The 17,469-nt window shown below is 47.6% G+C and overlaps 2 protein-coding genes across 10 annotated transcripts in view; one reads left to right on the forward strand and one right to left on the reverse strand.

Annotated features, from left to right (window-relative positions):
- Positions 1 to 9,127, forward strand: part of ZNF385C (zinc finger protein 385C) — a 78,246-nt gene extending 69,119 nt beyond the window's left edge. For 4 of the 8 annotated variants that reach the window (XM_044001257.1, XM_044001258.1, XM_044001259.1 and 1 more), the window contains 7 exons: positions 1,564 to 1,709; positions 3,102 to 3,212; positions 4,723 to 4,888; positions 5,083 to 5,367; positions 6,087 to 6,283; positions 6,628 to 6,741; positions 7,384 to 9,126. In XM_044001257.1, the coding sequence (XP_043857192.1) occupies positions 1,564 to 1,709; positions 3,102 to 3,212; positions 4,723 to 4,888; positions 5,083 to 5,367; positions 6,087 to 6,283; positions 6,628 to 6,741; positions 7,384 to 7,614 (1,250 nt within the window). In that variant the 3' untranslated portion in view covers positions 7,615 to 9,126. Of the gene's footprint in view, positions 1 to 1,563; positions 1,710 to 3,101; positions 3,213 to 4,722; positions 4,889 to 5,082; positions 5,368 to 6,086; positions 6,284 to 6,627; positions 6,742 to 7,383 lie in introns of all 8 variants that reach the window. The other 4 variants (XM_044001261.1, XM_044001262.1, XM_044001263.1 and 1 more) reach the window with 4 other exon arrangements.
- Positions 9,128 to 9,265: 138 nt separating this feature from the next.
- On the reverse strand, positions 9,266 to 17,183 carry NKIRAS2 (NFKB inhibitor interacting Ras like 2). 2 transcript variants are annotated; one of them, XM_044001266.1, is made up of 4 exons: positions 17,037 to 17,183; positions 15,659 to 15,788; positions 14,708 to 14,949; positions 9,266 to 10,715 (listed from the first exon to the last, which is right to left on the reverse strand). In XM_044001266.1, exons 2-4 carry the CDS (start codon positions 15,750 to 15,752, stop codon positions 10,476 to 10,478), a joined length of 576 nt encoding a protein of 191 aa, XP_043857201.1. In that variant the 5' UTR covers positions 15,753 to 15,788; positions 17,037 to 17,183; the 3' UTR covers positions 9,266 to 10,475. The 2 variants fall into 2 exon arrangements, with proteins under 2 accessions (XP_043857201.1, XP_043857200.1); XM_044001265.1 differs by having other exon boundaries at positions 15,659 to 15,767; positions 17,037 to 17,172.
- Between the last annotated feature and the right edge of the window lie 286 nt (positions 17,184 to 17,469).

Here is a 17,469-nt window from a genome sequence, read left to right on the forward strand (position 1 = left end):
TCAGAAATGTGGTTAGAGAGGAGAGAGGTTTGGCATCTGGCAAAGAAGTTGGAATTATTCAAGCTAAAAATGAGGAGCTGAGTGCTATTTGGTGAGGCTTCAGGTAGGGACCTGGAAGGGGTCTGAAAGGCTCTCTTGCAGAGGGTGGTAAACAGTAAATTCATCCCACTAAGGGGAAGAAGATAAAATTTCCTTGTCAGAGGGAGAGATGATGGGAAGGATTCACATTTCTTGCAGGCAGAGACTGTTTGTTTGTTTCTTTGTTTTGTCTCTGTGTCCTCTAGGTGTCTAATTTTTATGGAATTGTGTTGGCTAGACTGTAGGAAAATGGGAGATTGGGTTTAGACTAGTGAGCTAAAGAATACTAGAATAGGAAAGTAAAGAAAGCTAAGGAAGGGAGTGATTCTATCCCTGGGATAGAGAAGAAACCTTTTAAAAGAAACCCCTGGGATAGGAAGAAAAATACCTACCTTTAAAAAAATGGATTGGGGCGGCTAGGTGGCGCAGTGGATAAAGCACTGGCCCTGGATTCAGGAGGAGCTGAGTTCAAATCCGGCCTCAGACACTTGACACTTACTAGCTGTGTGACCCTGGGCAAGTCACTTAACCCCCACTGCCCCGCACAAAAACAAAAACAAAAACAAAACAAAAATGGATTGATAGATTTAACTCACTCTTAGTCCTGGTGCCTCCAGCCCCTATCACTCATCCCTGGGTTTACTGGGGATACTGCCTTCTCCCTGCTGGGGTAATGGGGAATGGAGAGAAAATAGAAGTGGGGGAGAGTGGAAGGAGAGATGCTACCCCTCCTCCTTTTCTGACCTGGAAAAGGGTACCTGCAAGTACAAGATGGTCAAATTGACTACATGTTTCTTGTAATGAGCCAGAAAGTGATTTGATTCACTTTTTAAAAATCATTTTTCAATTAACAAGCATTTATTTTCTCTGCTTCCCACCCTACCCCCCAAGAAAACAAAACCTTTGTGATATTCAGTCAAGCAAAACATATCCCCACATTGGCCATGTCCAAAAATGGGTATCCCATTCTGCATCTTGAATCTGTCACTTCTCTGTGCAGAGGCACATAGCAGTGGGGATCATCAGCAGTCCCCTAGAATCATGGTTGAGCATTGGATTAATTGGAATTCTTAGGTCCTTTAGAGTTCTTTCTCTTTATAGTAATTTAACTCCTTTGTTCCTTGAAAAGGAAACGAGCATTTGGGGGTAGGAGAGCTCAGCCCTGAGACTCATGCTATCTTTTTTTCCCCTCTGACTTCTAAATCTCTACTTCACACTTTGGTGAGTGAATTTGCCTGGGTGGCCGCAGCCTCAGTTTTTCCATCTGAGACAAAGGGTGTATGAATGATCTGCCTCATGAACACGGTGTTTTGTCATCTCTTTCCCCTTCAAATAATACCTTGCCTCTGGCTGTGAATATTCTCACTCTTAGGAGGAGGCAGACAATACAGTCTTCCTTTTGGACTGTGGAAGTTGGCAGAGGTCCAAAGTTTGCCCCTGTCAGCCTTCCATTCCATATTTTCCCCCTTCTTCCTCCCTCACCAGGCCCAGCCTCCAGCTCCCCCAACCCTCTGCTGGCCTCGCTGCCCCTGCCTGCTCGGCCTCTGCAGCCCCCACTGGACATCAAGCATTTCCTGACCTTCCACTTCAATGGTGCAGCCCCACTCAGCCTTTTCCCCAACTTCAGCACGGTATGTGTGTGGAGAGGGTGGTGGTTTAATGGGGGGAGGGATAGTTGGGTCAAAGGAAAGTGGAGTAGGGGTGGTCAGTTAAACGGACCTGGATAGCTCAGTTTCCCTTTCTGTCCCAAGTCTGGAGAAATCAGTTGTCTTCTTCCACTGATCCCTACACCCACATGCACGCACATCCGCATTCTTACTTGAGACTAGCTCCACTGTACGGATCTGTCTAGGTCAAATGAGCTTTCCACATCCTTGCAAAGGGAGAAGCTAGGCAGACCAATGAGGACAGTAGGATCCCTTTCCACTGAGGGGACAACTTAAAGTGGTGAAGAGCTTGGATCTTCTTCTCACCAACAACTGGACCTAGAGAGTGGAGAAGGAGAGAAATTCTGTCCATTTCTGAGTCTCTCTGTGGTAGGAAAATGGGAGGTAATCAGAGATTTAGAGCTAAAAAAGGCTTTAGAGTCACCTAGTCCAGTGCCTTCATTTTACAGGTGAGGAAACTGAGGCCGAGTGACTTGCCTGGGTGTCTGAGGGAGGATTTGAACTTAGATCTTAGATCTTAGATCTTTCTGACTCCAAAGCCAGCACTCTCTACCACACCAAGCTACCCTGACACCTCTTCCTTGTATCTCTGGCTGCTTTCATCTTTACACTTCTCACCCTCTTTGGAGGAGGGGTCTGAACTTTTGGTTCCACTCAGTGGCAAAGCTGATAAGACTCATCCCAGATTGAGGCAGCTCAGAGAGCAAAGAAGAGACTTCCTAACTCCCCTGCTATCTTTCTTTCTTTCTTTTTTTTTAGTGAGGCAATTGGGGTTAAGTGACTTGCCCAGGGTCACACAGCTAGTAAGTGTTAAGTGTCTGAGGCCGGATTTGAACTCAGGTACTCCTGACTCCAGGGCCAGTGCTCTATCCACTGCACCACCTAGCTGCGCCCCCTGCTATCTTTCTTCACCTCTTTTCTGCTTCTTTATAGATCTATTCTATTTTCTAATACTTACTGGTTCTTTGTATGTGTGTATATGTCTGTGAGACAGACAGACAGAGGAAGAAGTGGAAAAGGTAGCAGGGGAGGTCAGTGCTGTAATCAGGACAATTTATTTCCCCAAATCACAGACTTCTGAAAGGTCATCCTGGTCATTTATTTATTTCCAAGCAGGCTCCTCCTCAACCCCATCTCAGACTAACCCAAACAGGAGCCGTTCTAGTGCTTAGCTTTCCAGGAGAGTGGCTGCCCCTGCTGCCTTTGTTTCTCTCTATTCCTATGTAGCTCACCCACAGTGGTTTGGAAGTTCTTCCTAGTGTCTAACCACAACGCCTTCCTACATAACCCTCTCCCAACTAGGGAGAGGGCAGGGCTCATAATTGCTATTCTTTCTTACCCCACCTCACCTCACAGATGGACCCAGTCCAGAAAGCAGTAATCAGTCACACTTTTGGAGTCCCCTCCCCTATAAAGAAGAAGCTGTTTATCTCCTGTAACATCTGCCACTTGAGGTTCAACTCTTCGGTGAGCTAAGTGGAGGGAGAGGGAGAAGGTCTTCTAAATGGGGAGCTCTCAGTGGGAATGGCCAGGAGTGTCTGGAGAAAAAATGGGAACCAGACTTGGTGTTATATTGGGAGGAAGGGGAAAGGTGAGGATATGACCGAGATACTTGGAAAGAGTGCTGAACTTGGGGTCAGAAAAGGTGGATTTGAATCCTAGCTCTGCCATTCACCATGGGCAAGTCACTTCATTTCCCTGGGTCTCAGTTTCCTTCTCTGTAAAATGAAGGGGTTGGACTAGATGACCTTTGACATCTAGCTCTAAACCTATCATCTTCTGATCCTTGTTATCTGAAGGAATCTCCTTCATTCCTAATTTTTCTCCACATTCCTACCTTTCTCCACTCTCCTTATGCTGCTTTCTCCCCTCACCCTATCCAGCCTTGTCCATATCATTCCCTACTCCCCATTTTTCACTTCTCCTGTCATCCTTTATTCCCTTACTCCCCTGTCCCTTCATATCCCTCAACTCCTATGGAAAAGACCCAATTCCCATCTCTTTTCCTCTTCGTGTTGCCTGCTATTTTCTTGGCCTACAAGGGATTAAGCCCAATCAGGGGAAGTGAGAGTCTAGTAGGGGATTCTGGGACATATACTAAAAGAAGCATGATCGAAGGCTGGAAAAAACAGGAACAAAGGAGAGATTCAAACAAAGCGTTTTAAGAAAATTTGAGGAAGGAGAGAGAATTGGTGGGGGTGGGAATGAGGGCAGGACAGGGAAAACCATGGAAGAAGTAGCTGCTGAGCAGTCTTCAATAAAGTTCAACAGGCCTCCGTTTCAGGCCTAGAGGTTGATTTGTATCAGTGTGCAGGATATTAGGTTGGGGAGTAAAGAATATATAGTGGATCAAATGCTGGACTTAGAGTTAGTAAGACCTGGGTTCAAATCCTGATTTTGGCCCTTACTAGCTGAGTGACCCTGGGCAAGTCATTTAGCTTCAGATACTGCATCTGTAAAACTGGAATAATAGCAGCTAGTTTTTTGGTTATCATGAGGCTCAAATGAGATCTAAGAGCTTTGCAAATTTTAAAGCACTCTATAAGGGTGACCTATTGTAACTATTACCATATAAAATAATAACAGCTGTCATCTACATAGCACTTTATGGGTTGTAAAGTATTTTACATATCTTCTCTCATCTGATTTCACAACTGTGTGAGATAGGTATTATTTCAGTTGGGGAACCTGAGGCAGAGAGAAGTTAAGTGACTTGCCCAGGGTCACTCAGCTACTGAGTATTTGAGACATTTGAACGCCAGTCTTCATGACTCCAAATCCAGCTGTCTATTCGCTGAATCACCCAAATGACTCATTAATAAGGCTAGAAAGGTATACTGGCGACAGATTGTGGAGGGCTTTATTGAACCTTTGATGCCTCACACCACCGTAAACATAGTTGGTGCTCAATAAATGGGTGATGAATGAATGTGTATAGGAATGAACGGTGCCCTCCTGCCCTGATACTCTCCTCTAGAACCAGGCTGAAGCTCATTACAAAGGTCACAAACATGCCAGAAAGGTCAAGGCCGTGGAGGCTGCCAAGAGTAAGCAGAGGACCTATACTCCAGCCCGGGATAGAGTCACTGATCCACCCACCACCCCGCCTGATAGCAGAGCTCCTGGAGAACCCCAGAACAAGGGTACAGTAGTGTGTGCTTACTCTTCCCCAACCCTCTCCCCTCCCCACCTGACCTGGTCAAATAACAGGGGCCAGAGATTTCCGCTCATATGTGAAGGGTGATAAACGAAGGCCACTTCAGGCACTCTGTAAGGAAATGAGGGAGGAGCAGAATCTGCGCTTCAGGCCCTTGACCTGTGGCCTCTGTCTCATCAGCTCCCTTGGCACCCGCTCCTGGATCCCCTTTAGTTCTGCTGAAGACTGTGGAGTCTGCTTCCAGGGAGCCGGCCAGCCTGGACCTCTCCGATGCCTCTTCTTCGTCCTCTTCCCCTTCCTGTTCCCCCTCGTCCCCCGGGCCGGGGGCTGAAATGCCTAGTACTAGAATTGGGGCAGGAGCAGGAAGCAGTGTGGGTACGGACAAGAATGAGAAGGGCCCTCTCTACTGTCCTACCTGTAAGGTCACGGTCAACTCGGCCTCACAGCTCCAGGCCCATAACACAGGTCAGTTCTTGGAGGAGGTGGACATGGCAAGGGAGGGAGAAGGGAAGTGAGGAAGATAGGGTGCTAAGCAGGGGTTGGGGGGGGAGGCAAAATCTATACTCTTTACCCTTTCTGGGGGCCAGAAGGTGGGAATGGTGTAGTCGATTGATCCTCTGACTACCCAGTGCCCTTCTATCTGGGAGCTCAGAGTCTTAGTGTGCCTAGGTGGCCCTGGGGAAGGACAGCTCCTGTTCTGACCTCCAATCTGTGGAGGCAGATGATCTGAGAAGAGAGAAGACAAGGAACAGAAAGCTTCTGTGACTCTAGAATTAGGGTTCTTAAGCCGGGGTCCCCTTCAGGGGGATCTGTAGATAGATTTCAGGGAATATGAATTTGGATAGGAAAAATTTACATCTTTATTTTCACTGACCTCTAACTGAAATTTAGCACTTCCTCTACTTAGGAAAGAAGGCAATGAACCATTACTCTGAGATGAGCTCTATAGACTAGGAGGCAGAATACAAGAAAAGTAAGGTGCTAGAAATCAGAAGGTTATGCCCCGTCATGAGGGAGGCTGAGAAAAGGCTTCAATCACAAGGCAGAGAACACTGATTCAACTTGGGTGGGTTTGATGAGAATATCCTGGGGGTTGAGGGGTGGCCTTAAAGTTAGGGAGATTTTGTACCTCTGTCCCTGTATTCCCACCATTGGCCTCTGACAGGATCTCTCCCTCCTTGTAGGAGCCAAACACAAGTGGATGGTGGACGGTCATCGAGGGGCTCCCCGAAGGGGCCGGGGTCGAATTATGCCTCGGGGAGGGGCCAGGCACAAGGCTAAGCGTGTGGCAGGGGCCCCAGGTGGCAAGCCGGGGCCAAGCCCTTCTTTCCACTGTGCCCTCTGTCAGCTCCATGTCAACTCCGAGACCCAACTCAAGCAGGTGGGGGAGGGAGAGAAGAAATAGGTTAGGGTTGGGGTGGCCAGAGCAGATGGGAGAGGTGGCATGAGCTGGGTGGGAAGGGGGCAAAAGTGAGCAGAACAGAGGGGTGAGTAGGAAGGGAGAGCAACTAGATGTAGAGGAGGGTTGGGTGAAGGGGGATGACCAGTTAAGGGAAGACTACTATACCTGGAGAGGGGGAAGAGAATGAGGTGGGCCAACAGGGGGGAGACTTAGCTCTTACCTTCCTTCAGTTCTCCCATCATAAATCACAAGGGTAAGGAAGCCCGTGTTGTTCTGGGGGGACCTGCCTCAACCCATGCCCTGTTTGTGTCCATGTCTTTTAGCACATGAGTAGCCGAAGACACAAAGACAGGCTGGCAGGAAAACCCCTGAAGGCTAAGGTCAGTCAGCACAGCAAGCTACAGAAGCATGGGGCGCTGGCTGTGAGTATCCTCAAGGTACCTGTCACTGAACACGGAGCTCCCAACCCCCAAACCAGGGGAAGAGGGAGGCTGGGCGGGTAGCTCCGAGCCAGGCAAAGCCAAAAGGGATGAGGGGGGAGTAGGGTTTTTTGGGGGGGTGGGGGGGAGGATGAGGGGGTGGAAAGGGATCGTGTCAGGGAGAGATATTAGGAGGCAACAGTGAGACCACTTGACTAGAGACGAGCTTTTGTGGGTGCAGCAGGAAGGAAGTAAACTCCTTTCCTGAACCTGCCCTGCCTGGGAAGGGGAGATGAAATTGGCCTTTTGTCTTGGGCTCTGCTTGGAATTTCCGGCAGGTGGGATGGAACACCAGCTATGAGGGCATGTGAGGGAGGGATGTGTTTGGGCGAGGATCCCCTGGAAACAATCCCCAGCCACTCGTCCTCCCTTTCTCACCCCTTTTAATTCCTGAGGTTTCCCATCCCCACCCCCAGACAGGAAGACAGGTGATGGAGAAGAGAGTTTGATTCATGTGCTTATGGGAGAGGGGGCAGGAGGAAGGAGGAGGAAATGAGGTTTGGAAGCATGTTTTCATGTAGCCCAGTGTAGGGAGGAAGGATGGGAGACAGGTGGTGGTGGGTAGTTTCTTGCAGTAATGAACTCTCTCTTTTTCTATAGTCTAAGCTGGCCTTGCAGAAGCAACTTACCAAGACCCTGGCAGCCCGCTTCCTGCCCAGCCCCCTCCCTACGGCTGCAGTATGCACCCTTCCAGGGCCCTTGGCTCTCCGGCCAGCCCCAGCTGCTGCTACCACTCTCTTCCCAGCCCCAATGTTGGGGCCTGCCCTGTTCCGATCAGCAGCGGCAGCTGTCCGCCCGGCCACTGGGCCCATTGTCTTTGCTCCATACTGATCCTCCCTGGGGGAGGCCAGAGCTGACTCCCCAGCAGTCCCGCTTCCTGTCTCCTTTCCAGCTCACCCTTGCCATGGGGCAGTGTCTCTTTACAACCAGTGGTCTCTGATGGGGGGAAGATGAAGCCCATCTTTAGAGTTGGCATCATCTTCTCCCTCTTCACAGGAGTTGGACGAGATGGCCTCTAAGGTCTTTTCCAACTCTAAATCTGACCTTATGCCTAATACTTCCAGTTCATACAAGGTAACCAACCCCTGCCATTGTGGGGGTGAGGAACCAGGTGTCTCTATCAATCACCCATTCCCTTTCCATCTGGTGCCATCCCTGGAGCCTGCACTTAAGGTGGCCCCTCTAGTCTACAGCCGAGGTCTCCCCAGCCCCGGGGGCTAACAGATGCCCAACAATCTATGCAAAATCTCCAAAACTAGCTCCACGGTGGTCCCACTTTTCAAGGGAAATAGGAGTGAGGTAAATCTGGTTATCCATGTACCCAAGTCCCTGCAACGTGGGTGACTGGAGGATTTCCTACCCCTCAGTTCTTAGCATCTCAGCTTTGCCAAGTATGTTTCTCCAGGGCCCAAGGGCAAGGGATAAGTTTATGACCAGTACTCTCTTATTTTGGGGAGGTCTTCCATGAAAAGGACCTTCCCACCCCAGGCATAGAATTCTTTGGGGGACCACAGAAAGGGGATATTGGGGCAGTATTCCCTTTAGGAGGAGAGGATTATAATGGAGGGGAAAAGGGAGGGACATTTCCAAGTCTGGGCAGTGCTGATGTAGGGAAGGAGAAGACCGCTTCATTCTCTGAAGGATTTGTTAATGTGATGAGGGTGAATGAGGAGAGGTGAGTTATGAGTGGGAGTGGTAGTCTGTTCCATGTCTTTGCTATGAAAAAAGTCCAGTCTGCATCAACAAGGCCAATTGCTATTCTAGACTTAGCCCTTAGCCAAAGCCTGCTCTGCTCTCTTCCAGGATGCATGCCTGGCCAACGTCTGCCACCTTCCCAGCACCTTCTGTCCCCCCTGCATTTTTGAAAACCATATAGAAAATCAGGCATTTTCCCCTTCTTCCCCTTTCCCCTACCCCCCCATTCTATTCCAGTGCACTTTAGCCTCCCCTGCCCAAAAAAGCCATTCCTTCTCCTTCACATCTCAGACTACAGCACCCTCCAAACCTACCCAGGCTGTAAAATTGGAGTAGTGGGACCCAGTCTGATCCAAATTTTCTAACAATTCTAATAATTTTCAAGATATATCCTCTGCCCTACCTCCCGGGACTTGGCCAGTATCCTCCACCCATCTATTTTTTCTTCAGATGTTTCCAGTGGGAGAGAACAAAAAAAAAAAGGGTTGTTTTTTTTTTTTAATAATAAGCTATTGTGGCTTTATTATGTCCAACTCATCAATAAAAGAGTCTGGAGTTTAGTGGTGTATTTGTGTTAACCTCTGCCCCACAAAGTCCCCTGTTCTGTCTTCCTCTGTGTTGGGGAAGATGATATATGTGTTGTGGCCATGGGCAGGGATGCTCTGAGAAAACCCCAATGGGATTCTCATCATACATGTCTGCATGTTAGGAAAAGGGTTCCTGATGTTGGCAGGAGTACACAGTACATTACAGAATGTCACATACGTTCACAAACACATACTAAGCGGATGATCAGCCACTGAGAGGCTTTTACTGCTCCACTACTAGGACCCATTAGACACGAGGAGGCGCCATATATAGTCTTCATTACTGGAGTTATAAAATGCAGTATACGTTATGTAACAAAACAAACAAAAAAGCCCAGAGCGGGGAAGGTGGGCTTTAAGAAGCCATAAATCTACCCCCAGGATAGAAAGAGGGTCCCTTGTCTGCAAGCTGTCTAGTTCACTGGACAAGTCCCCACCATAAGGGCTTGCTAAGCAGCTGACATGGCCTGTGCACTCCTGCCCCCTGGTGGTTGAGGTCAAGAGGAGCCCTCTAATAGGTGAAGACAATTAGAGGCCATGGAAAGGCCCAGGAGTCTAAAAGGAAGGTGTTTAGAAATCATTTAGTGTTGACTCTTTCATCTTTATAGGGGAGGAAGCTGAGGCCCAGAAAGGAAATGTCCCTTGTCCCAAATCACCTCATAGTAAGTGAAGAGGGGGCAGCTAGGGTGGCGCAGTGGATAGAGCACTGGCCCTGGATTCAGGAGGACCTGAGTTCAATCTGGCCCTTAGACACTTGATACTTACTAGCTGTGTGACCCTGGGCAAGTCACTTAACCCCAATTGCCTCACCAAAAAAAAAAAAATTGAGGCTGGACCCCCCCCTCCCTTCCCGGTGGGTTTTCTATACTATGTCATGGCCACATTCTGGACAGGGGGAAAAAAAAGCCAGAGCAGAGATCGTAACTGGGTAACAAATTTCTGTTTCCCCAGTGACTTGGGCTCTTCTTATTAGGGGAAGGACACAGGTGAGCTGAAGATACCTCCTAAGATAGGAAGGCCTTCCTTCCCCCTCCCTCCCATGCCAATCTATCCCTGCTCAGTTATCTTTTTCCAAGGGCCATGACTTGGGGACTACAGTCAGCTGGCACTGCCAGCTCTCAAACTGGATTTCAGCAGGAAAGCAAGAGTACTGGGGTGGGGAGTGATGTGGTGGCTTGGGAGTAACTTGCATTATTTGGAGTACTCCAAGGAAGAGAAGCAGCGGAGTGAGACTCCAGATGTCCCCCAGCAACCTACCATGGCGGCCCCCTGCCAGGAAGCCTGTCTTACTCTGTCCCCCCATTTCCCCAACTACTTGAAACCCCAAGGAGTTGAGGCTGGGAGGTAGTGGCAGGATTGGGATAGAGTGGGGCTGAGAGAGGGGGTCAGGGAGAAAGAGAAGGGAAAGCCTTAGCCATCCAAGGAGCCACTGCCCTTGTTTTTACGGCTAAGTGGGAAGGCCGACTTGCTCTGTGGCTGAGTCATCTTGCTGGCCAAGTAGACGAAGGGCTCGAGGAGAGAGCGACGGTCAGCCACGGATACCTCCCACAGTTTCACCTTCTCCACCTTGGCCCAGTGCTGAGCTACATCAGGGTCCACTCGCCGCTGCTCCTGAAGGTCACATTTGTTGCCAAGGACCACGATGGTGACCTGGAAGGAATTGGGGAGATGGGCAGAGTGAAGACTGTGCTCATGTAGGGATAGATGGCCTCAGGAGTACAGAGCACCTGGAGTCAGGAAGACCTGGGTTCAAATCTTGTTTCAGATGCTTTACTATCTGCATAGTCATAGGTAAGTAACTTACCCTCTCCTCTCTCCACTTTAGTTTAAAATGGGGATAATTCTATTTTAGAGGCTGAGATTATGTACATAAAACCTTTTGCAAATTTTAAAAGCACTCTACATGACTGACTCTACAAATGTTAGTTATCGGTACTACTTAAGGTGTTTTATAATGAGCAGATAGATATCTCAATGAACTATGATCCCTTCTCTTCCTGCATTTGCAGTCTAGATGAGCAAAACATTTATAGCAATCATATTTGTGTGTGTGTGGGGGGAATAAAGGATTGGAAACAAAGTCAATGCCCATGCATTGGGGAATAGCTAAACAAACTGCGGTACATGAAATGACTATGCTATGAGAAATGGCAAACATGATGAATATAGAGAACCCTAGAAAGACTTAGATGGACTGATGCAAAGGGAAGTAAACTGAGCCAGGAAAACAACATACACGATGACTACTACAACAACGTACGTGGCAAGAACAAGAAAAAGAAATGTTACAAAATTATAAAGAACAAGCCTAGGGGGCAGCTAGGTGGCCCAGTAGATAGAGCACCGGCCCTGGATTCAGGAGGACTTGAGTTCAAATCCGGCCTCAGACACTTAACACTTACTAGCTGTGTGACCCTGGGCAAGTCACTTAACCCCAATTGCCTCACCCCAAAAAACAAAACAAAAAAAACCAAGCCTAGCCCCAAAGAACAGAAGATAAAGCTCTCTCAACTCCTTTGTAGAGGTAGGGGGTCCACAGGTATGGAACACTGCATTTAATGTTAGATTCTTTGCATATATTAATCAATTTGACTGGTTTTTTCTTCCTCTTTTTCTTTTTTGTTAGAAAGGATAGCTCTCTGGGAAGAAGGATGGGAAGTGATACAGTGGAAAATCTAAGAGATGTACAAACAAAACACAGCAATAAAAATCTTTTTTTTTTTTTAATGTATGGGTGATGAATTTGGGATATCTTTTTTCCTCCCTATGCTAATTCTAAAACTTGGTTTGGCCTCAAGCTGTCTCATGCCATATTCTACAGCCCTACTGTCTGCGCATCTAAGAAGGTTCTAAGTAGCTATTTATGATACCCTCCAACTGACCTTATGCATTCCTTCCCTCCTGGTCCCTTCCTAGTACACATTTCTTGTTCTCTCTGCTGACTGTCAGCTAATCCTTGATCATGTCATCAATAAGGTCCCTGAGGTTAGGTGGCACAGTGGATAGAGTGCTGAACCTGAGTAAGGAAGACCTGAGTTCAAATCTGACCTCAGACACTTACTAGCTGTGTGATCCTGGGCAAGTCACTTAGCCCTCTTTGTCTCAGTTTCCTCATCTGTTGATAACCACAAATTTACTGAGAACTGACTGATCCCCACCCACTCCCCCTTCCCAGGCCAATTAATTGCCTGGGGCTAACCAATCTTGGTCAATTCCAGACTCTTGATTGACTTATGGACCTCCCCCCAAGCAAACTGTCCCCTCCCTGGACTTTATGTTATTATGTAAAAGGTTCCATTTGTGTTAAGTAGTTTCTATTGAGAGTTAAGTAGATAAACCCTGTCCTCGGTTCCCATCTTTAGGTTTTCCTAGCATCTTGCTTTGCCATACCACAAGCTCTAGTTCCTCTATCCTGATTAGATTAAAGACCTTATTTTCTCCTATGTTGATTGAGTCAGACAAGACTGAACAAAAGTCCCTGATGGTCAAGAGAGATGCTTTCAGTTCCAACTTAAAGATATTCAAGTGTGGCATCTCTCCTCCACCCTCCTTCCAGGAGCCTCTGACTCTTAAAGAGGAACCTGAAGAGGAAAAATCCTCCGAGACAAAGCAGTGAAGCCCATATGTGAAGTGGCATTCTGCTTAAGACTTTGCAGTAAAGTCTTTGCATGGGAAGTTTGTCCCCAGTGTCTTCCTCCGGACTAAGAGGCCTGAGGGAGCACTGCCGTAGGTACCTCGGATGACCAGCTGGTGCAGTCCTCTGAAAGAGCTCAAAAAATGAGGATTGGCATGGCCCTGATGAAATAGTGTTGGCCTCCAGTTGTAGGTGGCCCTTTGGCAACACTCTGCCAATAACCATACCTCTCCCCCACTTGGGTCTCCCCACAGCAGCCCTGCCCTGCCATACCTCCTTTAAAAAATTTTTTTATTTTTAATTTATGGAATAAAGCATTTCCGTAACATAGTATAATAAAAAAGATGATAGCACACAAAGCTGCAAATCTATTATGTACAACTTGCTATTCCTTTCAAGTATATAATAAAGTTATGTAAATTCCTTTTCTCCCCTTTTTTTCTTCCCTTCCCTGCTCCAATCCTGCTCAAAAGATGGCTACCATCAGACACAAATAGGTGTATATATATATGTATATATGTGTATATACATATATGTATCTATACATACATATACATGTGTACATACATATGTGTGTGCATAGACATACATATACATGCATATACATGTGTGTGTGTAAACTTATTCTATACATACTTCTATTTATCAGTTCTTTCTCTGGATACAGATAGTCTTTCTTCAGATGTCCTTTCTTTTTAATTTGTGTATTTATAATAGTCAAAATTACTTACTCAAACTCATTCTTTTCTATTTAGTTAGTTAGTTTGTGTGGGCAATGAGGGTTAAGTGACTTGCCCAGGGTCACACAGCTAGTAAGTGTCAAGTGTCTGAGGCCAGATTTGAACTCAGGTCCTCCTGAATCCAGAGCCAGTGCTTTATTCACTGTACCATCTAACTGCCCCTCAAAGTCATTCTGTGTGTGTGTGTGTGGCCATTGGGGTTAAGTGACTTGCCCAGGGTCACACAGCTAGTAAGTGTTAAGTGTCTGAGGTCAGATTTGAACTCAGGTCCTCCTGAATCCAGGGCCAGTGTTCTATCCACTGCACCACCTAGCTGCCCCTAAAGTCATCCTTTTTTTGTTTTTTGTTTTTGAAGGGCAATTAGGGTTAAGTGACTTGCCCAGGGTCACACAGCTAGTAAGTGTCAGGTGTCTGAGGCTGGATTTGAACTCAGATCCTCCTGAATCCAGGGCTGGTGCTTTATCTGCTTTGACACATAGCTGCCCCTAAAGTCATTCTTAAAACAATATTGCTGTTAGTGTATACAAGGTTCTCTTGGTTCTGCTCACTTCACTCTTCACCATTTTGTGCAAGTCTTTCCATGCTTTCTAAAATCAGTGGGTTCATTTCTTATTGGTAGTATTCCACAACTAGACACCACAACTTGTTCAGCCATTGACTAATTGATAGGGATCTCTACAATTTCTAGTTCTTTGCCACCACAAAGAGAACTGCTATAAACATTCCATTTAAAGTTATAATTACTATTTGTGAATTGCCCTCCACCTTATATTTACTATTTTCTTTCTCAGCCTCTCATTTTACCCTATCTTTGTTATCTTATCTTCTGCCAACACCACTTCCCTTCTCATCCACCCCTCTATGAGTGCCCCCTCTACTCTCTTTCTTTTTTTTTTTTGTGAGGCAATTGGGGTTAAGTGACTTGCCTAGGGTCACACAGCTAGTAAGTATTAAGTGTCTGAGGGCAGATTTAAACTCAGGTCCTCCTGACTCCAGGGCTAGTGCTCTATCTACTGTACCACCTAGCTGCCCCACCCCTTCCATTCTCCACCCCCCCCCCCACCACCACCCTCTTAATCCCATTCTACACATTCCTCCAAAAGTTCCTCCCCAACCCTGTCCCCCAGTTTTCAAATGTCAGTACTAAGTACTGATATACTAATATAAGTACTGATAACTAAGTACTATAAGTATAAATGTCATCATTACTAAGGGGTAGTTTGAAAGAAAGATTGGGGCTGAGTTGTAGATGATGGGATGATTCATACCTCCTTCTTGTCTTTTGACTTGTCAATCTCCTTCTTGAGCAGTTCAACTCTCTGGAAGGATTCTCGGCTGTTAGTGCTGTAGACTAGGACGTACCCGTCTGTACAGGAGAAACAGTGCCTGGGAAGTTCTGCCCCATCTCGCAGGCCCCGTGTGTCATAGAACCTCACCTGCTCCCGTACACCTCGGTCGGTCTCAATTGAACCCACATAGATGTCTTCCTGGGTTTCAAGCATCTCAGAACCTGGAAGGGTTGATGGATAGGAGTGAGTTAAACTGGGTATTTCCTGAGAGTCCAACCGGGGCTTTCCCCAGGCTGGGGGTACTTAGGTGTGAGAAAGGTGAAAAAATAGGGATTGGTGGGCTGCTGAAGATTGTGGGGTCACCAAAATCATTTTAGTGCACTCTGACCTTAAATTAGTGATAGGAACTGGGCCTGTGTTTCATTGAAATAGGTAACTCTGAGATGAGGAAACTCCCTCTACCAGTCCAAAGTACCTTCTCTACAATGCAAGAGTCTTAGAAAGCAGCCCAGGGCACTAAAAGGTTAAGTAACCCCAAGATCAGTGTGTGCCTGAGGTAGGACTGAACCCAGGACTTCCTGGCTCGGAGGTCAGCTCTCCTGTCAATTTTGACATGCCAAGATGCCTCTTGACATGCTATTAGCCATGTGTAAATATCCTGTTAATTAAAACTTTTCTTCCTGCACCATTTCTGGGACCCTGGGCTTTCTTCCTCCATCTCCATTCCAGGAAGGGCAATTCTATCTGGGGTGATGTAGCCTTGTCTATGGATTAACTACATGTAGCCATCTAGGGTCCTAGGTGGGGTGTGTGTGTGTGTGTGTGTGTGTGTGTGTGTGTGTGTGTGTGTGTGTGTGTAGTGATAATGATGGTGGTAGTAGTAGTAGTGGAAGAAGAGATTTAACACCCACCTTCAGTCCCAGAACTTACCTACTACATGGTTGCCATACAACAACTGCTCTAGGATCGAGGTCTTTCCCACTGATGCCTGGCCACACACGACCACTTTGCAGCTCTTCCCCATGGACACACCCCCACTCTGGGGAAGAGACAGGTTATACTGAGGTGGAGAACAAGGAAGAGAAGGGGGAGACACAACAGTGAAGGGACCGTCAGAAGGGGATGCCTTCAGAACCCAAGTTCTCAATTTGACACAAAATTGCTTGGGGGTTAGCATTCTTCAAAATTTGGGGATGATGGGTTTATAGGAGGGAAGGGGAGGATTACTGTGAGCCCCAGGGATAGGTCCCTCTCTCTGGGTGGTAGGCTGTAGAAGGGACCACCTGCTAAGGTCACAGCAGCGGGACAACTCAGCTCCATCTTCCTTTTAACGTAAAAGAAAAATGGTTCCAAACTCAATTTTGCCTGTCTAGGCTGGACTGATTGAGACCTTGGCAGAGGTTAGGTTTAGCCCAAGAAAGGAATGCTTTCCTTGAGAATCACTCCACCTTGCACCCTCAGATCCCACCAAACCAGCAATGTAGGGCAAGAGCAGTGAGAGAGGTGAGTCAAGATTAAAGAGGCCAAAGCTGAAAGGATTGGAGGAGGCTTTGAGTGTGTGTGTTGATGGGGAGGCTGGTGGTGAGATGTAACGTGAAGGGTTAAACTCAGAGATACCTTCAAGGAGAGGTTCTCAGAGTAAGGGGTCCATGGACAGAAACACCAGAGATAGAGCCCTAGACAAAGAGAAGTCTCATAGAGGTATCTTTGGACCAAGAGACTCACAGATAAGGCCTCCGATTGAGGAGGACAAACCTTAATCCCCCCATCCCTAAAAGATCCTCAACCCAGAGAAGGAGCCCTCTCTGGAGGGCAGAGACAGATGCCAGGGCCTGCCGGACAGAGATAGAACCCCACAGAGAAGGACCCCTGGACAAAGGTGAGACCCTTATAAAGGGGACTCTACACAAAGGGAGAGTTGTGGAACCAGGGGCAAAGAATATAACCTCTCTGGGTTTTCAGGTTCCTCACCTTACAATGAAGCAGACTTCTAAGGTACTTCCCAAAGCTAAATCTGTGACCCCCCCCTCCCCCTGGAACCAGATAGACCCCCAAAGAAGGCTTGTGGGTGGAAGAGTCATGAGTTTATTTGGGGAGAGTCTTCCTGGAGCTGAGCTGCAGCAGGCCTTGATCACAGAAGGAAAACCAAGTGACCGAGGGGAGCCTGTGTCCTGTTCTGTGCCTCCCATCATTGCCCAATCTGTGCCCCTTTTGTTCCTGTGCTCTGCAGTGCTGGGATGCTGTAACCACCCTTCCAGCCCGGATGCCCAGGACACCCTGGAGCAAGCTGAGAACAGAGACTACCTACCTACTGAGGGTCCCTGCTGGGGTAAAAGTCTGGAGGAGGAGGAGCAGCTGAAGCCGACAGGGGCAACTTCCCACTTCCTTCCTTCACCTCCTAGTCATCCCCGCCCTCCTGCATCCGGCGCACGGGCAAGAGGAGCCCAGGCAAGCAGAAGGGATGCTAAAGAAGCAACAGAGCTCCCTCTAGAGCCTCGGGGTCAGAGATGAGGTGGAAGTCATCGGGACCAAGCTGTGATGAGGGGGCCAAACATCTTTTCCCACTAGAGCTGATGCTGAAGATTTTTTTTTCCCCTAAAAGAGAAGGGAAAGGATGCTCAACAAATTTCTGGGGCTCTTAAGACCAAAAGGATGAGTGTGAGAGTCTGGTAACAGTCTCAAGGCCCTGGCAATCTCAAGGTTAAGAATATGAGGGTGCACTAGCTCTCCCATTCCCCCTA

Source organism: Dromiciops gliroides, chromosome 4 (assembly GCF_019393635.1).
Source record: "Dromiciops gliroides isolate mDroGli1 chromosome 4, mDroGli1.pri, whole genome shotgun sequence".
NCBI classification, from domain to species: Eukaryota; Metazoa; Chordata; class Mammalia; order Microbiotheria; family Microbiotheriidae; genus Dromiciops; species Dromiciops gliroides.